Below are 19,794 nucleotides of genomic sequence, written 5' to 3'. Positions count from 1 at the left end.
AACCAAGAAAAGAATTTATTGTAATTTAAATCATTTTTTCACTGAAAAAGATTTGAATTGAGGACTGTTGGCCATAATGTTTATGTGGTCATAAAGATATTTTTAAAGAGCAAATTTCAATGACTTTAATATGTTGATTTGACACATAATGACCCCAGCCTTTGTGTTGACAGATATTTGATTTCTGACGTGAACAATGCAACTTTAAACTTGTACAGTTATGTTTGTGTGTTTGTAGTCACATGACTTTGCACTTATTTCTGTATTTTCTGTTTTGTTGTAAATAATTCTGGACAGATGTCTCTTTATGTACAGTGAAAAAATGTCTCAATATTTTACACATCTTGCATTTGTACTCTCAGTTGTTTTTGAAATATATTTTGTCATATTATAGTGTATACATTTATATAGTCATGTTGTAAATACTGCAGCTTTTCCCTTCATCATTCATACATAAGTATTGTACAGTACACTTCTTCCTTTTACTGATGAGCTTTTAAAAAGTTGTTTGAAGTACAGCAGAAGTCATTTTTGGTATTTCTTATGAAAAGTGAAGCCAAATTTATGTATTGCAGCGCGATGGTGCAGTGGTTAGCACCCAGGGTGGAGAGTTCAAACCCAGGGTGGGGGAGCTCTTCTGTGTGGAGTTTGCATGTTCTCCCTGTGTCATTGTGGGTTTTCTCCAGGTACTCCAGCTTCCTCCCACAGTCCAAAGACCTGCAGGTTAATTGGTGACTCTAAATTGTCGTAGGTGTGAATGTGAGTGTGAATGGTTGTCTGTCTCTATGTGTCAGCCCTGTGATAGTCTGGTGACCTGTCCAGGGTGAACCCTGCCTCTCACCCAATGTCAGCTGGGATAGGCTCCAGCCCATGTCACCCTCAACAGGATAAGTGGTTATGGAAAATGAATGAATTAACATTTATACAGTCATGTTGTAAATACCATAGCTTTTACCAACATTTCACTTCATCATTCATAGATAAGTTTTGTATAGTACACTTCTTCTTTTTGCTTACGAGCTGTTAAAAAGTTGTTTGAAGTACAACATCAGTCATTTTTGGTATTTTTATGAAAAATGAAGCCAAATTTATGACTAGTATTACCAATAATTTTTTTGTTAATGTCTTCTTTACAACTCTGCACACAAGCACACACTGTGCCTCAGTCAGACCAGATGACTATGTGAGACATCTTGACATCTAGTGGACAAAATAATCTACTGCTGAGGATGAAGGCAAGCCAATAGCTGTACCAAAGACCCAAGAGGATATTATTTAAGATCAAGATCAAAATTAGATTTATTGTCCCACAGAGTGGGAGTTGTGTGCCCTGCACCCACACTGCAGCCATATGAATACAACATACAACATAGTACATAGACAAATCAACATTATACCCAATGTAGCAACAGGAAACACAAAAGATAAATAACAACTGAAAATACCTCTATAAAAATGCATATCAGCAAATCGTCATAATCCAATGCCAGATCTGACTTTATCTGCCATTGTTTAACAGTTTTATAGGCAGAGGTGTGAATGACTTTTAAAATCTTCAGGCTGCAACGAGGCACTCTAAATCCTACCAGAGAGCAGCAGCACGTACTCTGAATGCAGAACATGCGAGGCGTCATTGGTGATCTTATTGTCTTGACTGAGAGTCACCTGTTCAAAAATAGTCTGTATGGAAATGTGCTCGTTGACACCTATTATTTTCCACATGGTGTGGATCAATTGTTTGTTTTTCAACTGCACAAAGAGGTTACCGAACCAAGCTGTGATTCTGTACCTGATCAGGCTCTGTAAGACTGCCTGATCAAAAAATTATCAGAAATTTTTGATCAACACCATGGAGGCTCAGATGACATAAGAAATGCATCCGTTGTCGTAATCTGCTACACAGGTTGTCAACATGTGTGTTCCAGGTTAGCATGTCGTCAACAAAGACACTGAGATATTTATATGAGACCTGTGTGATGGATTGGTTGTGGATGACCACTGCCGTGTGGTCACCGAATGCCTTTGGGTCAAACACAATCTCTTCTGTCTTGTCAACTTTACAGTACTATACAATACAAGAGGATTATATGAAACAGTTCCTGTAATAGTAGTAGCACATATATTATCAGTTGATACCATCAGCTCGCTGTTGAGCTGCTGCAAGAGAAAGTCAGTAACCACAGGATTAGGCAAACCTCTACTGTGAGGCCTCACATAACCAAATGCAGACTGTAGTCTGAGCTGTACTTGAACTCAGCATGAATTCACTTTTGACTGGTGCAGCACCTCAAATGGGGTACATAGAGGCTGTGCTACAACACAGGAAGTGTTCTCTGAACCTCCCGTGGTGGCATTCTTTTCTGTTGTATCTCACACTCACTGAGAGAAGGAACTGTACCAACTGCTGTCCGGAAGACAATGAATAAAACAACTTGTCCTCGTGTCAGCTTTGACTTTACAGGCAGATTTCTGCCTCCTGTTTACATCATAGTCTTCATCGTTGGTCTGGTAGCTAACGGATGGGGACTGAAGTCTTTGCTACAGAAATGGAAGAAACTGGGTAACATCAATGTTTTTGTTCTCAACCTTGGACTTGCTGATATTTTGTACCTGCTCACAGTCCCATTTTTGGTGGTGTACTACTTTATGAAGAGTAAATGGATCTTTGGAGACACATTCTGCAAGATCACAAGATTCTGCTTCAACCTGAATCTATATGGCAGCATCGGGTTCCTCACTTGTATAAGTGTGTACAGGTACCTGGCCATTGTCCATCCAATGAGAGTGATGGGAAGAATAACTGTCACCCACTCTGTGATCATCTCAGTCATGGTTTGGCTGTTGGTGAGTGTTCAAAGCCTTCCAGACATGTTCTACATCAAAAGATACAGCAAGCCATATGGAAACAACACTGAGAAATGTTTCGATACAACGGATAACATCTATGTTGAGAGTTACCTGAAATATACCCTTGGATGGACATTCACTGGGTTTTGTATCCCATTCCTCATCACCCTGGGCTGCTATGGACATGTGATTGTTGTTCTCTGCTGCACAAATACCACTGACAAGGTACTGAAACAGAGATGCTTGAAGTTGTTGTGCATCTTGATTCTTCTCTTCTCTGTTTGTTACATCCCTTATCATGTTTTCAAGAACCTCAACCTCTGGTCAAGAGTTCTGTACAACCAGAAGATATGTGCTGAATGGTCCAATGGAGTCTACATTGCTCGTCAGATAAGCCGCGGCCTTGTGTGTCTGAACAGTGCTCTCAACCCTCTGGTTTACCTCCATGGTAATGAGAATATTCCTGCTCAGCTCAGACAGATGCTCCAACAAGCTTGTCCGATGTTCAGACATCCATCTCCAACAAACTCTGGTAATGCACCCGTTGCACAAATCACAGAGGACGTTAACACAAGACAAACATGTTGAACAGTAGGAAATGAAGATATCCCTGCTCAGCTCAGACGACTACTCCAGCAACCTCGTCAAGCTGTCATGCGGCTGCCCATCACCCCTAGTCAAGTTGGTGTGAATTGTCTGAAATGCGATTGAAATTAAACAATTGTACTGCATTATCTGCAGCTTTAACTCATTAATTGTGCCGTGTCAAGGTTTTGATGATTTGAAGATTAAATTGACTTGAACTACTGTGAAAATTGTCATTGTTCATTGTTCAGAAAGTTCTGCAGAGAGAACAGGACCATGTGTTGCAATTGTGGTCGGGAGGCTCAGTGCTATGCTTGATTTCTTTGCAGTGAAACAGGAAGTTGACGGAACAAAGGTGTAAATATAGTCAGGATGCAAATTGTATGAGCTTCACTGAATGCAACACACCTTTATCGGCTGCACACAGTCAAAGAGATGCACAGGAAGCCCATAAAAGAATAACGGCAGTTTCATGTGTCTGGTTCTGTATGTCTAACTACTATCAGGCACTATGTGCCTTTAAAAGACACACAAGAGATACAAATAACTAGGGCTGGGATGATATGCTTTTGTCCCGATTTGATTTATATTGCGATTCTGAATAATTGAGATTTTACAAGTATTGCGATTTGATTTTTAAAGTATTGTGATTCGATATTTCAGTTATTGGGATTTTTTATTTCCTTACAAAAAAACAAAAGTTGAAATCAATTCTAGTAGCGACTACTGCATATCATGAGTCATATTTCCTAAAAAAAACAAAACAATGCACATCACGTCAGTCAGTCGATCTGAATGGAGAGTGGTGCACCACCTTTACCGTACAGAAAAAACATTCTCCTTATCCACCCCCATCTTTAGGTAAACTGCTACGTTTAGCTGCGTCTGTTCATTAAACTAGTACCATAAATAAAAAATCAGTCAAAAAGTAACTGAAATCTCCACCCAGCACAAATATGGGCCATAAATACATAAATATACATGAGCATGAACTTCAACAATCAATTCAACAATATATACTTAAAGTAAGTAGCCTATATTTAGCTGTTCCTTCCCATGCTCACTGGGCTAGTGCTGTAAGAAAATGATAAAATTAAATGCTTGGTACCTCTGAGAAGAGAATGTGCAAATGAAATTGAACTGTTTTTTCAAAAGGCTGGACTGCAGATGAAACATTAGTGAACAAAACAGTACAAGTAAACTGACAACAGCTACTTTTCAGTGCTGTGAAGTGTCAAGGTTCTCAGAAACAAGAGCTGGTGAACATGCTCTGTTGTTAGGCTGCTCTACTGATAGCCAACAGTGCTTTTTAAGTAGTGACAACAGCTACTGTTCATCATCCTGTTCATGAAACTAGTGCTTGGGAGTGTCAAGGTTTTTGTTGCGGAAACAAGAGCTGCTCAACATGCTCTGTTGTTAGGCTGCTCCGTTGAGCAGTGACAATGTCCCCCGCTGTAGAGAACACACGTTCAGCAGAGACGCTTGTCCCTGGTACACACAAGTACCGCTTTGCTAACTTTGCCAGGAGAGGGTACTCACAGTGATGCTTTTTCCACCAGCCTAATGGATTTTCAGACAGTGGCAAAGGAGCAGCTGTGTTGTAATCATTCACCTCCTTCTCGGCAATATCAAAAGCGGACTTCTCTGGTGGTGCTGGTGTCTGACTGGCATCTCTAATGCTGTGTTCCCACCAAATGCGATGAACGCGATTTAATCGCTCGTAACGCGCCGCCCGTAACGCCCGAGTTTGGACGCCTGACCATTTTGTTAATTTGCGTTATCGCGTCATTCGCGCGAGTAGCGGGGAAGCCGGCTGTGCTAACTGGAGCTAAGCTAGTGCTAACGTTCATAGTACAACCATTCTGCAAACTAATTAAAGACACATATTTACAGAACTTACCAAGTAGACCAGTCTCCTCGGCGACTTTCACCCAAGCCTGCTCCTTTTTGTTGCGGTCTCTGTAGAGTAGACATGTAGTATCATATAGCTCCGGGTAGCCACTGACGACCATGGCTGAGATAACCACCATCGCTGCTTTGTACCTGCTCTGGAAGTCCCAAATGCGTCGGAGGGCCAAATGCCGTCGTTTTTGGGTTCACCCTATCATGCAGAAGCGCATCCAGCTCGGTGAGTTTCACCACCTCCTCCAGGAACTCCGTCTGGATGATAGCCGCTTTCATCGGTACTTCAGGCTGACTGGGGCCCAGTTTGAGGACCTGTTGGCGAGGGTTGGCGTCAGGATCTCCCGGCAGGACACCAACTACAAGCGGTCCATTTCAGCTGCGGAGCGTCTGTCCATCTGTCTCCGGTGAGTAGCAGTTTATTGCTGTGTCAACAACTGGACGCACGCCAGTGACGTCGGGAGAATCTCAACGCTGATTGGCTTTCGCGGCACAGCGTCACGCGAATTCGCCTCAAAAGTTCAATATTTTCAACTCGAGCGATGAGGCGTTGGACGTGAATTTCGCGTCTATCGCGCCGCGCTAGACGCCTCTATCGCGTTGCACTAGACGCGTCCATCGCGCCGCCCGGCGCGATTTCGCGTCTAATTGCGTCTTTGCATTGACTTTGTATGTAATCTTGACGCGCGAATTTGCGAATTCGCGTTTGGTGGGAACACAGCATAAAAGTGCTGCCAAGCAGTTCAGCCAGTGCACAGGACTCTCTTCTTTTAGCAGGAGGGGAGCCCTGGGGATCTCTGTCTCCTGCAGTCTTCTCAGGTACCACATCTGGTGCAGGGGCACGATCATCAGAATCCTCCTGGTGCGGCCTCTCTTCTTCCTGTTGCTATATCAAAGCACAGTGGAACAAAGGAATTAGCACTTTCTTTGACAGCATTATACTGATTTTAGATTCTATTTAAAAAAAAACAACTAAATAAATAAATGTTGCCGTCGCATAAAAAATAAATAGAAAAATATCGATTCTGGGGAGAGAATCGATATTTAGAATGTCCGAGAAAAAAACGTGATTAATTTAAAAATAGATTTTTTTCCCCCCCACCCCTATAAATAACTATGTCAGCATGGTTGTGCAAAAACCCTCGTTTAGGTGATTCTACTGTGTGGAAATGGTTTTTATACGATTAAGGATGGGTTGGGGAAAACAGTTCTGGACAACAAGTTAAGATAAGATACCGAACGTACTGTGACAAGACATTTAGTCTACAGTTCTGCTACTGTGGCATCGCTGTGAAGCCGTACTCAGATACAGATGTGCTTTGAGCTAATTGAATAGCTATAGGCCTATCTCCAAACTATCACACCCAGCTAAAGTGTTAGTTTCTTTTGTAAATGAAGAGCTCTGTACTTTTCACCCGCAAATGCTATTTTAAGTCCCTGTTTGTCAGTCTGGGTTCAGATCTGGTCATAGCACGATTACAGCAGCAACTGTGGTTGTAAATGATAGAGTTTCAGCTCTAGATCGTAGGAGACACTGTGCAGCCTTATTTATAGACTTGTCAAAGGCTTTTGATTCTGTTGATCACATACTGCTTCTGGATAAATTGGCCTTGCTGGGTTTTGATGAAGCATCCTTGAAATGGTGTCAGAATTACCTCTCTAATAGAACCCAGTGTATAAATGCTGCAGGAGTGAATTCAGAGTCTTTAAGATTAAATAATGGTGTGCCACAAGCAGGACTGGAATTTCGTCATTTTAGGGGCAAGGCCACTTGGCCTTTCGTGCTGTCAATTTTTTGAGGGCACAAAGGCCAAAAGCCAGGGCAGCAAGGCCATAAAATAAAACAATGATTTTAAGTCCACGTCCATAATGAATTTAATTTAACGACTAAGGATGTATAACTATCTGTGAAATGAATAAATAAAACAAGCTCAAGTAATAATAATGAGTATAATAAGTAATAATGTGATTTATTTAATAGCACTAATAAACCCAATGTGTTTTAAATATAGAACAACCAGGTTCATGTATTTATAAGCAAACAATCTTAAATATTTTTTGAGTGTACATGATAAACAGATTCACTGAACAAGACTGGCTTACAATTATTTTTGATGTGTTGTTAGATAGCTAACAAACAAACAAACTACAGCAGGGCTTTTCAATTACTATTTCAACTGGGCCGCATTTCAAAACCAGATAATGTTGATGGGCCACATTTTTAGCAGCAAGCAACTGATCCACTTTTTTTTTTTTTTGGGCATACATATATATATTTATATACTGTATATACAGGCTTGACCCTCCTCAACATAATGCAGAAACAGACTAAAAAAGAGCTGTCAAAGCACAGAAGCATAAGAAGTGACATTAACAGTATCTAACAACACACACTATCTCTCTACCAGCATCTCCCTCTCTCCTCCACACACACACACACACATGCACACACCTCACCTTCTGACGTTTTCCTGATAGGTCAGTTACACAGGATATATAGTTTAATACAGTCCATGGCAGCAACAGTCATGTTTACAACAACAGAGTCACTATTTAAAACCCAATAATATCTCACTGGAATATAAATATTCCTCCTGACATCACAATACTGAGTGAAGAAAGTCACGTTATCTGAGCATGAAGACAAACATCAGTATCAGTCATTCATCCTGCTCTCTGCCCCTCCTCTACTGAGGATATTCACTGTCTGCAGGTCAGACAGGTTAATACCGGGTCTCGGTACCGACCCCTGCCAGAGCGTTTGATGAAGTCTCCTAGTTGGAAGATTGGATAGATTGGTGTCAAACTGTCATTGTTGCCCGTCTGAGCGGTTCATGCCAGGCTCGAATCAAACCCACCACTGGTGATGTACGCATCGTCTCATTTGATGTTGCCCAATAAGAATCCAGAATGTCATCAAAAGATGCATTTTTTTTCTCAAAAGACGCAGGTGTCAAAGCCGTGTTGACAGGAAAGAGGCAGAGGAGAAAACCACAAAATCATCTGGGGCAGTGCGGGCGGGGCATCAAGGCACAGTGGCCTTGATGCCCCGCCCGCACTGCCCCAGATGATTTTATTGACAGATGATAATATTGCCTTAGGGCAGATATTTTTTTCAAGGGCACAAGGCTAAATTGTGAAATTCCTGCCTTGGCCACAAGGTTCAATTTTAGGTCCACTGTTGTTGACTTTGTATATAAATGATATCTGTGCCTCTGTAGAAAACTGCAAAGCACATTTTTATGCAGATGACACAGTTCTTTATGCTTGTGCACCATCGATAGAGGAAGCTGTATCAAACCTTCAGTGTGCATTTGACAGTGTGCAGAAATCCTTAAAAATCTTTGACTGATTTTAAATTAACCTAGATCTAAAGTCATGCTATTCACAAGGTTAAGGAAGTGTGGGCTTGACACCTTCTCCATTCGTTTGGTGAATGGTGCCCACATTGAAGGTGTCACAGATTACAAATATCTTGGCATCTGACTAGATGACAAGCTTTCAGTCGTCCATAGTTCTCTCCATTTTATTACTGGGGATGATTTTAGAACTCACCACTGTGAGCTGTATCAGCATGAAGGATTGTGATACAAGAGAAAAACATTTTCTCATTTTTGTTTATACGCAATGCTTGGAAAGCTACGGAAGCGCATTGCAATCACTGAATAAATGAAAAAAATGACATTATCTCGCAATTACGTGATCTTATGTTGGAATTACGATATAAGATCTCATAATTAGGAGATCTGGTGTCATAATTATGAGATCTTATCTCAATGCACTTCAGTAGTCTCCAGATATAATGCTTTTATTCTGAAAAACATTGACCGGAAGTACTCTCCTTGTGTTTCGCAGTGGACTCACTTTACAAATCAGCTAACGTTAACGATATTATGGTATCAGCGAAATACCTTATTGTAGTGTACCTTATCTCGTAATTACGACTTATCTCAATGCGCCTCTGTAGTCTACAGATATAATGCTTTTATTCTGAAAAAAAAAAAAAAAAAACATTGACCGGAAGTACCGCCCTTCTTTTTCTCGGTGGACTCACTTCACAGATCAACTAACATTAACGTTATTACGATATCAGTGAAAGCCCTTATTGTAGTGCGACATCAGGATCTCGTTATTATGAAATCTTATCTGGTAATTATGAGAGCCTGATGACGTAATTATGAGATCTTATGTAATAATTACTAGATAAGATCTCGTAATTACGACATAATGTGTCGATTTCTTTTTTTATTATTATTATTGTTCAGTGAATGCAATGCGCCTCCGTAGAAAGCTACCCCTTTAACCTCACTTTTTGTTTTTTAATCAACTCAATCTCTCATCACACGTGCTCACAGGAAGTTGTATCCCTTGAAACTCCTCGGATCAGTTTAGAGCTCAGTGAATTAGCTTTTAGTTTTTCGCCCCAAATAAATGGAGCAAGTTGCAAGAGGTATTTAAATTAGCGAGGTATTTGTTGGTAGATCTTTAAAGTGTGTGCTAGATGATCTGGTTGTTTCACAGTGTTGCTGCTTTGGTTGATTGACAGACATGATTTCCTACATATTACTGTTTGTATTGTTGTTATGTATCCGTCCTTTATGGCAGACTTCATTATTAATTGTTTAGCTTTTTCATCTGTTTTTTTATTGCTGTTTATAACTCGTGATAGACATTCCTGCTACTTGTTCATTTTTTATTGACATTTTTACATCACTTTATTGTGATTATATGTTTGTATCCTTCCAGCCCATTGAATGTGAACTCAGGTCATTGCAGTAAAAGAGTCTAATGCTCAGTCAGTTTTCCCTGAATCAACAGTGGTTGATGAAGTTACTGAAGGGGCGTTTTGCACCTCATTAAAAAAATATGATTACATGCAGCCCGTGTGTCATTTTATCATATGATCAACTTCCGATTTGAGATTTCGTTTTAATCTCTTGTTTAACCATGAACCATGATAAGACTCTAAGAATGACTAAAGTTTCACAGGAAATTGCCCAAGTTACTTCAACCACTCTTGGCAAACACTGCATTCTTGCTTTATAGTATTTGCTGTTTTTCAGGAGACAGAATGAACAAATCCTCTTGTCCTCGTATCAGCTTTGACTTTACAGGCAGATTTCTGCCTCCTGTTTACATCATAGTCTTCATCATTGGTCTGGTAGCTAACGGATGGGGACTGAAGTCTTTGCTGCACAACTGGAAGAAGCTAAAAATCATCAATGTTTTTGTTCTCAACCTTGGACTTGCTGATATTTTGTACCTGCTCACAGTCCCATTTTTGGTGGTGTACTACTTTATGAAGAGTAAATGGATCTTTGGAGACACATTCTGCAAGATCACAAGATTCTGCTTCAACCTGAATCTCTATGGCAGCATCGGGTTCCTCACTTGTATAAGTGTGTACAGGTATCTGGCTGTTGTCCATCCAACGAGAGTGATGGGAAGAATAACGGTCACCCACTCTATGATCATCTCAGTCATGGTTTGGCTGTTGGTGAGTGTTCAAAGCCTTCCAGACATGTTCTACATCAAAAGATACAGCAAGCCATATGGAAACAACACTGAGAAATGTTTCGATACAACAGATAACATCTATGTTGAGAGTTACCTGAAATATACCCTTGGATGGACACTCACTGGGTTTGGTATCCCATTCCTCATCACCCTGGGCTGCTATGGACATGTGATTGTTTTTCTCTGCCGCACAAATACCACTCACAAGGTACAGAAACAGAGAAGTCTGAAGTTGTTGTGCATGTTGATTCTTCTCTTCTCTGTTTGTTACATCCCTTATCATGTTTTCAAGAACCTCAACCTCTGGTCAAGAGTTCTGTCCAACCAGAAGATATGTGCTAAATGGTCCAATGGAGTCTACATTGCTCGTCAAATAAGCCGCGGCCTTGTGTGTCTGAACAGTGCTCTCAACCCTCTGGTTTACCTCCATGGAAATGAGAATATTCCTGCTCAGCTCAGACAGCTGCTCCAACAAGCTTGTCCGATGTTCAGACGTCCATCTCCAACAAACTCTGGTAATGCACCCGTTGCACAAATCACAGAGGACGTTAACACAAGACAAACATGTTGAACAGTAGGAAATGAAGATATCCCTGCTCAGCTCAGACGACTACTCCAGCAACCTCATCAAGCTGTCATGCAGCTGCCCATCACCCCTAGTCAAGTTGGTGTGAATTGTCTGAAATGAGTAACTGTACTGCATTATCTGCAGCTTTAACTCATTAATTGTGCCGTGTCAAGGTTTTGATGTATGTGGTGATCATATTGCTGTTAACACACTCAAAAAAAGCTCAGTTAAAAAAGATTAAATTCACTTGAACTACTGTGAAAATTGTCATTGTTCATTGTTCAGAAAGTTCTGCTGAGAGAACAGGACCATGTGTTGCGATTGTGGTCGGGAGGCTCAGTGCTATGCTTGATTTCTTTGCAGTGAAACAGGAAGTTGACGAACAAAAGTGTAAATATTAGGGGTGTAAATCACCAGCTTCATCACGATACGATATTATATCGATTTGTTTGGATGACGATACGATGTTTGCCGATATCACAAAGTCTGTCACGATACAATTTTGATTCGATTCGATTCAGGAGCCTGCGATCGATATGACGCGATATCATATGCCCATCTAACACAATCATTTACATCAATTCACAAAAACAACTAGAATATGATTTGACCATTTTATTTCTGAGCTCTGTTTGTTGTTTGAGCGGAGGCGTGCTTGCCCAGAAATGGTGACACAGACGTGCTATGTGAATTTCAAAATAAATGTGTATCTTTAAGATGACGATATGGATCGATGTTTTCATTTTGCATCGATATAATCGGATCATTAATCAATGAAACGATGTATCGATGTGGATCGATGTATCGTTACACCCCTAGTAAATATAGACAGGATGCAAATTGTATGAGCTTCACTGAACGCAACACGCCTTTATCGGCTGCACACAGTCAAAGAGATGCACAGGAAGACCATAAAAGAATAACGGCAGTTTCATGTGTCTGGTTCTGTATGTCTAACTACTATCAGGTACTATGTGCCTTTAAAAGACACTCAAGAGATATAAATAACTAGGGCTGGGATGATAAGCTTTTGTCCCGATTCGATTTATATTGCGATTCTGAATAATTGCGATTGTACAAGTCAAATTTTAAAGTATTGCGATTCTATATTTCAATTATTGGGTTTTTTTTTCCTTACAAAAAAACAAAAGTTGAAATCAATTCTAGTAGCGACTACTGCATATCATGAGTCATATTTCCTAAAAAAAAACAATGCACATCACGTCAGTCAGTCGATCTGAAATTTATTTGAATGGAGAGTGGTGCACCACCTTTACCATACAGAAAAAACATTCTCTACTGAGGATATTCACTGTCTGCAGGTCAGACAGGTTAATACCGGGTCTCGGTACCGACCCCTGCCCGGGCGTTTGATGAAGTCTCCTGGTTGGTAGATTGGATAGATTGGTGTCAAACTGTCGTTGTAGCCCGTCCGAGCGGTTCATGCCAGGCTCAAATCAAACCCACCATTGGTGATGTACGCATCGTCTCATTTGATGTTGCCCAATAAGAATCCAGATTGTCATCAAACGATGCATTTTTTTTCTCAAAAGACGCAGGTGTCAAAGCCGTGTTGACAGGAAAGAGACAGAGGAGAAAACCACAAAATCATCTGGGGCAGTGCGGGCGGGGCATCAAGGCCACTGTGGCCGTAGGGCAGATATTTTTTTCAAGGGCACAAGGCTAAATTGTGAAATTCTTGCCCTGCCCACAAGATTCAATTTTAGGTCCACTGTTGTTGACTTTGTATATAAATGATATCTGTGCCTCTGTAGAAAACTGCAAAGCACATTTTTATGCAGATGACACAGTTCTTTATGCTTGTGCACCATCGATAGAGGAAGCTGTATCAAACCTTCAGTGTGCATTTGACAGTGTGCAGAAATCCTTAAAAATCTTTGACTGATTTTAAATTAACCTAGATCTAAAGTCATGCTATTCACAAGGTTAAGGAAGTGTGGGCTTGACACCTTCTCCATTCGTTTGGTGAATGGTGCCCACATTGAAGGTGTCACAGATTACAAATATCTTGGCATCTGACTAGATGACAAGCTTTCAGTCGTCCCCAGTTCTCTCCATTTTATTACTGGGGATGGTTTCAGAACTCACCACTGTGAGCTGTATCAGCATGAAGGATTGTGATACAAGAGAAAAACGTTTTCTCATTTTTGTTTATACGCAATGCTTGGAAAGCTACGGAGGCGCATTGCAATCACTGAATAAATGAAAAAAATGACACATTATCTCGCAATTACGTGATCTTATGTTGGAATTACGATATAAGATCTCATAATTAGGAGATCTGGTGTCATAATTCGAGATCTTATCTGGTAATTACGAGATCCTGATGTCATAATTACGAGATCTTATCTCAATGCACTTCAGTAGTCTCCAGATGTAATGCTTTTATTCTGAAAAACATTGACCGGAAGTACTCTCCTTGTGTTTCGCAGTGGACTCACTTTACAAATCAGCTAACGTTAACGATATTACGGTATCAGCAAAATGCCTTATTGTAGTACGACATCAGGATCTTGAAATTACGAGATCTTTTCTCATAATTACAACATAAGATCTCATAATTACGAGATCCTGATGTCATAATTACAAGATCTTATCTCGTAATTACGACTTATCTCAATGCGCCTCTGTAGTCTACAGATATAATGCTTTTATTCTGAAAAAAACGTTGACTGGAAGTACCATCCTTGTTTTTCTCGGTGGACTCACTTCACAGATCAACTAACATTAACGTTATTACAATATCAGTGAAAGCCCTTATTGTAGTACGACATCAGGATCTCGTTATTATGAAATCTTATCTGGTAATTATGAGAGCCTGATGACGTAATTATGAGATCTTATGTAATAATTACTAGATAAGATCTCGTAATTACGTCATAATGTGTCGATTTCTTTTTTTTTTAATTCAATGAATGCAATGCGCCTCCGTAGAAAGCTACCCCCTTTTACCTCACTTTTTTTTTTTTAAATGAACTCAATCTCTCATCACACGTGCTCACAGGAAGTTGTATCCCTTGAAACTCCTCGGATCAGTTTAGAGTTCGGTGAATTAGCTTTTAGTTTTTCACCCCAAATAAATGGAGCAAGTTGCAAGAGGTATTTAAATTAGCGAGGTATTTGTTGGTAGATCTTTAAAGTGTGTGCTAGATGATCTGGTTGTTTCACAGTGTTGCTGCTTTGGTTAAGTGACAGACATGATTTCCTACATATTACTGTTTGTATTGTTGTTATGTATCCGTCCTTTATGGCAGACTTCATTATTAATTATTCAACTTTTTCATCTGTTTTTTTTATTGCTGTTTATAACTCGTGATAGACATTCCTGCTACTTGTTCATTTTTTATTGACATTTTTACATCACTTTATTGTGATTATATGTTTGTATCCTTCCAGCCCATTGAATGTGAACTCAGGTCACTGCAGTAAAAGAGTCTAATGCTCAGTCAGTTTTCCCTGAATCAACAGTGGTTGATGAAGTTAATGAAGGGGCGTTTTGCACCTCATTAGAAAAATATGATTACATGCAGCCCGTGTGTCATTTTATCATATGATCAGCTTCCCTTTTGAGATTTCATTTCAATTTTCTGTTTAACCATGAACCATGATAAGACTCTAAGAATGAAGAAAGTTTCACAGGAAATTGCCCAAGTTACTTGAACCACTCTTGGCAAACACTGCATTCTTGCTGTTTTTCGGGAGACAGAATGAACAAATCCTCTTGTCCTCCTATCAGCTTTGACTTTACAGGCAGATTTCTGCCTCCTGTTTACATCATAGTCTTCATCATTGGTCTGGTAGCTAACGGATGGGGACTGAAGTCTTTGCTGCACAACTGGAAGAAGCTAAAAATCATCAATGTTTTCGTTCTCAACCTTGGACTTGCTGATATTTTGTACCTGCTCACTCTCCCATTTTTGGTGGTGTACTACTTTATGAAGAGTAAATGGATCTTTGGAGACGCATTCTGCAAGATAACAAGATTCTTCTTCAACCTGAATCTCTATGGCAGCATCGGGTTCCTCACTTGTATAAGTGTTTACAGGTATCTGGCTGTTGTCCATCCACTGAGAGTGATTGGAAGATTAACTCTGACTCATTCTGTGGGGATCTCAGCGATGGTTTGGGTCTTGGTGAGCGCTCAAAGTCTCCCGGATGTGTTCTACAGCAAAACATATGGAAACAACACTGAGAAATGTTTCGATACAACAGATAACACCTATGTTGAGAGTTATCTGAAATACAGCCTTGGATGGACATTCAGCGGGTTTTGTATCCCATTCCTCATCACACTGGGCTGCTATGGACATGTGATTGTTGTTCTCTGCCGCACAAATGCCACTGAAACGGTACAGAAACAGAGAAGTCTGAAGTTGTTGTGCATCTTGATTCTTCTCTTCTCTGTTTGTTACATCCCCCATCATTTTTTCAAGAACCTCAACCTCTGGTCAAGAGTTCTGTACAAACAGAAGAAATGTCGTGAATGGTCCAATGGAGTCTACATCGCTCATCAGATAAGTCGTGGCCTTGCATGTCTGAACAGTGCTCTCAACCCTCTGGTTTACCTCCATGGTAATGAAGATATTCCTGCTCAGCTCAGACAGCTGCTCCAACAAGCGCGTCCGAGGTTCAGCCATTCAGCTCCATCAAACTCCAGCAGTGTGCCCATGGCACAAATTGCAGATGGAGGTTTAACACAAGACAAACATGTTTAACAGTAACATACATTTCTATTTGTTCCATACAGTTCGAAGGAGGAATTATGTGTTGTTTCTGTGTATTCGTATTATTTGTGTTAATTGATCTGTGTGAGTGTGTTTTATTTCTTTCATGGTCTGTTGAGTAAAGGAAATTTTGTATCATCTGACTTCAAGTTAATTATTGGGAGTTTTTAATGCTGTGTGGTCTCTGTGAATTCAGATGTTACGGGATTCTTGTGTTTATCACTTAAGCGTAGATCATCCCCAGGGATTGATTTTATTTCAGTTTCAAATAGGGTTTCCAGATTTAACATTTATCCACCTTTTTTAACATTGCATCGAATGTTACATTGAATGACATGTAAGGAGCAGGAATAGACTAAACCATCTCTAACTGCCTCTAAACACAGCTAGAGCCGAGTGAGTGACAGCTTATGCAGCCTGAGCACCAACACACACTGGCAAGTCTGCCTCAAGAAAGGGAAGTCAGGGTTCTAAAAAAGAAAAGAAAGTAAGACAGCGAACTGACTTTGAAATAAAAATTTGCATGCGAGACATGGATCAAGAGACACAGGGCAGGGAGTCCACAGACACTGTTCATGCACAGAGCCCAGACTTTGCTGCTGCGTAGCTGCACCCCTGACTTTAATGTTGTAACTGACAGAGAGCAACACAGCGCTGCCTTTAGAGCTGAACTTTTGTCAGACGCCCCGTTTCTTTTAATTCCTGTGGCTCACTTTGAAAACTCCACAGTGGATGAGAAACAGCTGATTCATGAAGTTTGAAATGAGGAATTATCTGCACAACACTTCCTCATTTAACTGCAAAAACATAAATAAGCTGGCAGTTGGCTGGAGGGAGATCACAAGGAAGCTGGAAGTTTCTAGTAAATGGCCATCACTAATAACAGCTTTTCTGTTGGCTATATGAAATATAATTCTGATTAATATCACAGTATAAAACATGTTCTCTGTTTCTAGAATACAAACCCAGGAAGACAGCAAGTACTTGCCCACCTTACGGGTGGTTACGTCTCCAGTCGAGCTCACAGCTGATAGGCAGCCTGCAACGTTTGTTGACATGACGTAATTCATATGAGACACACATTTCCCATGAACTGATTTTGAAAAAAGTATGTGCAGTGCACCTGTGACACAACAATATCAGAGGAGATGCACAGTAAGGACACTGTCATGTGTATTTGGCATGGAAATATAAGACTCAGGCACATGATCTCAGCAAGATGATTCTGAAGTATTTTAAAAGTGTTAAGAATACGTTACTTAGTTTGAGTACTCTCATGGAAACATTACAAATTACACTTTAGGGCATGTATTCAGTAATCAGATGTGGAATATGATTTTAAAGTAACCCTCCCAACACTGGGTCTCATTCATTAAATGTTAGTAAATCTGTGAGTAGATTTGCACATAAAAATCCTTGGTACTAAAAACCTACTCCTGATTCATGAACGCCGCATAAAACTTGGATTGGATCAACACATTCTCACTCCAACCTCGTCACATGTCCACGTTTGGTCATAGACTTTCCACGTCCACATACGACGTGCAAGGTACCCTGGGTGCGTTGGTTGTTGAGGTTCTGGGAAACCGTGTCAAGTTCTGCCTGTTACCTGCATTGTCTTCTTTCAAAATTCTGTTTTCACAGGAAATTTAACGTTACACACAGTCTATTTCAAAATAAAGGCACTACGTTGGTACAACATCGCAAATTGACGTTTTTTTCCTTCAACAAAAACACGTGGTTAGGTTTAGAAAACAGAACAGTTTGGCTTTGGAATGTTGCAGGACGCGAACACCGCTCTCTTGGGTGAAAATCGGTGTTTGTTGGACCCATCACCATCGCTCCCACCCGCCCCAGTTGGACTTTCGCTGCCTTAACTTTCGTCCTTGTCCCTCTGCGTTTCCCCTTGATGCCACTGGGCGCCATTAAACTATAACAGCAACCGGCGAAGTATCATGCCGACATTAAAGGGCGGCTTTTTCGTTGGTTTTTGATGCTGCAAGTCACTGCTCAAGCTCCAGATTACAGTGAATTCGGAGTGAGACTGAGCTTGAACTACACACAGATTTGTTCTGCTCCCATTTCATGAATGAGACCCGCTGATATGTGTAACACCCTTAGTAGACTACAGAAGTATTATCAGCAAAAGCAACTTCATGTATCAAAAGTAATAGTACCCGTTATGCAAAATGGCCTCAAACGGTTATATTATTTGATTATTTTACATAAACCTGTGAGCAGAATTTTACTGTTGCAGCTGTGAAAGAGGAGCTGATTTGAGCTACTTTATTTGCTGTTGGGCATTTGATAACAAATCATATTTTAATATTAGATACAATAACATTTACATTCATTTGGAGTCATGTTTCTGGCTACCTGGTGAATGCCCGGCTGTTTGCTCTTCCTTTGTTCCACTCTTAAGTGACATTTTTAGCTCTTCAGCTGCTAAATGCTCATCTATGTTCTAAGTTAATGAAGGTGCATTTTACACCTTATGAGAAAAATATGATTACATGCAGCCTGTGTGTCGTCTTGTCATATGATCAACTTCCTGTCTGAGATCACATTTCAATAATCTGATTAATCATGATAAGACTCTAAGAATGACGAAAGTTTCACAGGAAATTGCCCAAGTTACTTCAATCACTCTTGGCACCACAGCATACCAGCTTTACAGTATTTGCTGCTTTTCGGGAGACAGAATGAACAAATCCTCTTGTCCTTGTATCAGCTTTGACTTTACAGGCAGATTTCTGCCTCCTGTTTACATCATAGTCTTCATCATTGGTCTGGTAGCTAACGGATGGGGACTGAAGTCTTTGCTGCACAACTGGAAGAAGCTAAAAATCATCAATGTTTTTGTTCTCAACCTTGGACTTCCTGATATTTTGTACCTGCTCACTCTCCCATTTTTGGTGGTGTACTACTTTATGAAGAGTAAATGGATCTTTGGAGACGCATTCTGCAAGATAACAAGATTCTTCTTCAACCTGAATCTCTATGGCAGCATCGGGTTCCTCACTTGTATAAGTGTTTACAGGTATCTGGCTGTTGTCCATCCACTGAGAGTGATTGGAAGATTAACTCTGACTCATTCTGTGGGGATCTCAGCGATGGTTTGGGTCTTGGTGAGCGCTCAAAGTCTCCCGGATGTGTTCTACAGCAAAACATATGGAAACAACACTGAGAAATGTTTCGATACAACAGATAACACCTATGTTGAGAGTTATCTGAAATACAGCCTTGGATGGACATTCAGCGGGTTTTGTATCCCATTCCTCATCACACTGGGCTGCTATGGACATGTGATTGTTGTTCTCTGCCGCACAAATGCCACTGAAACGGTACAGAAACAGAGAAGTCTGAAGTTGTTGTGCATCTTGATTCTTCTCTTCTCTGTTTGTTACATCCCCCATCATTTTTTCAAGAACCTCAACCTCTGGTCAAGAGTTCTGTACAAACAGAAGAAATGTCGTGAATGGTCCAATGGAGTCTACATCGCTCATCAGATAAGTCGTGGCCTTGCATGTCTGAACAGTGCTCTCAACCCTCTGGTTTACCTCCATGGTAATGAAGATATTCCTGCTCAGCTCAGACAGCTGCTCCAACAAGCGCGTCCGAGGTTCAGCC

General features: G+C 40.5%; 3 protein-coding genes across 3 annotated transcripts in view; all 3 read left to right on the top strand.

Annotated features, from left to right (window-relative positions):
• Positions 1-2,404: 2,404 nt before the first annotated feature.
• LOC126403221 (P2Y purinoceptor 1-like) lies at positions 2,405-3,603 on the top strand. The gene has a single exon (XM_050065771.1). It carries the CDS (start codon positions 2,419-2,421, stop codon positions 3,433-3,435), a length of 1,017 nt encoding a protein of 338 aa, XP_049921728.1. The 5' UTR covers positions 2,405-2,418; the 3' UTR covers positions 3,436-3,603.
• A 6,802-nt stretch (positions 3,604-10,405) lies between these two features.
• LOC126402359 (P2Y purinoceptor 1-like) lies at positions 10,406-16,307 on the top strand. The gene is made up of 2 exons (XM_050064259.1): positions 10,406-10,743; positions 15,486-16,307. Exons 1-2 carry the CDS (start codon positions 10,406-10,408, stop codon positions 16,153-16,155), a joined length of 1,008 nt encoding a protein of 335 aa, XP_049920216.1. The 3' UTR covers positions 16,156-16,307.
• Positions 16,308-18,857: 2,550 nt separating this feature from the next.
• LOC126402358 (P2Y purinoceptor 1-like) overlaps positions 18,858-19,794 on the top strand; it is a 3,603-nt gene continuing 2,666 nt past the window's right edge. Inside the window, exon 1 of the mRNA XM_050064258.1 lies at positions 18,858-19,791. Coding sequence (XP_049920215.1) covers positions 18,867-19,791 — 925 coding nt within the window. The 5' untranslated portion in view covers positions 18,858-18,866. The remainder of the gene's footprint in view (positions 19,792-19,794) is intronic.

This window comes from Epinephelus moara, chromosome 16, assembly GCF_006386435.1.
Source record: "Epinephelus moara isolate mb chromosome 16, YSFRI_EMoa_1.0, whole genome shotgun sequence".
Lineage (NCBI taxonomy): Eukaryota > Metazoa > Chordata > Actinopteri > Perciformes > Serranidae > Epinephelus > Epinephelus moara.
Note: the sequence above shows the minus strand (reverse complement) of the source record. Positions and strands in the feature narration are given on the sequence as shown.

Bases quoted from the DNA above. Each gene is read 5' to 3' on its own strand.
- LOC126402359 (XM_050064259.1), top strand. From the start codon at position 10,406: ATGAACAAATCCTCTTGTCCTCGTATCAGCTTTGACTTTACAGGCAGA. The intron at 10,744-15,485 runs GTATCTGGCTGT...AAGTGTTTACAG, and splicing joins ACTTGTATAAGTGTGTACAG to GTATCTGGCTGTTGTCCATC.
- LOC126403221 (XM_050065771.1), top strand. From the start codon at position 2,419: ATGAATAAAACAACTTGTCCTCGTGTCAGCTTTGACTTTACAGGCAGA.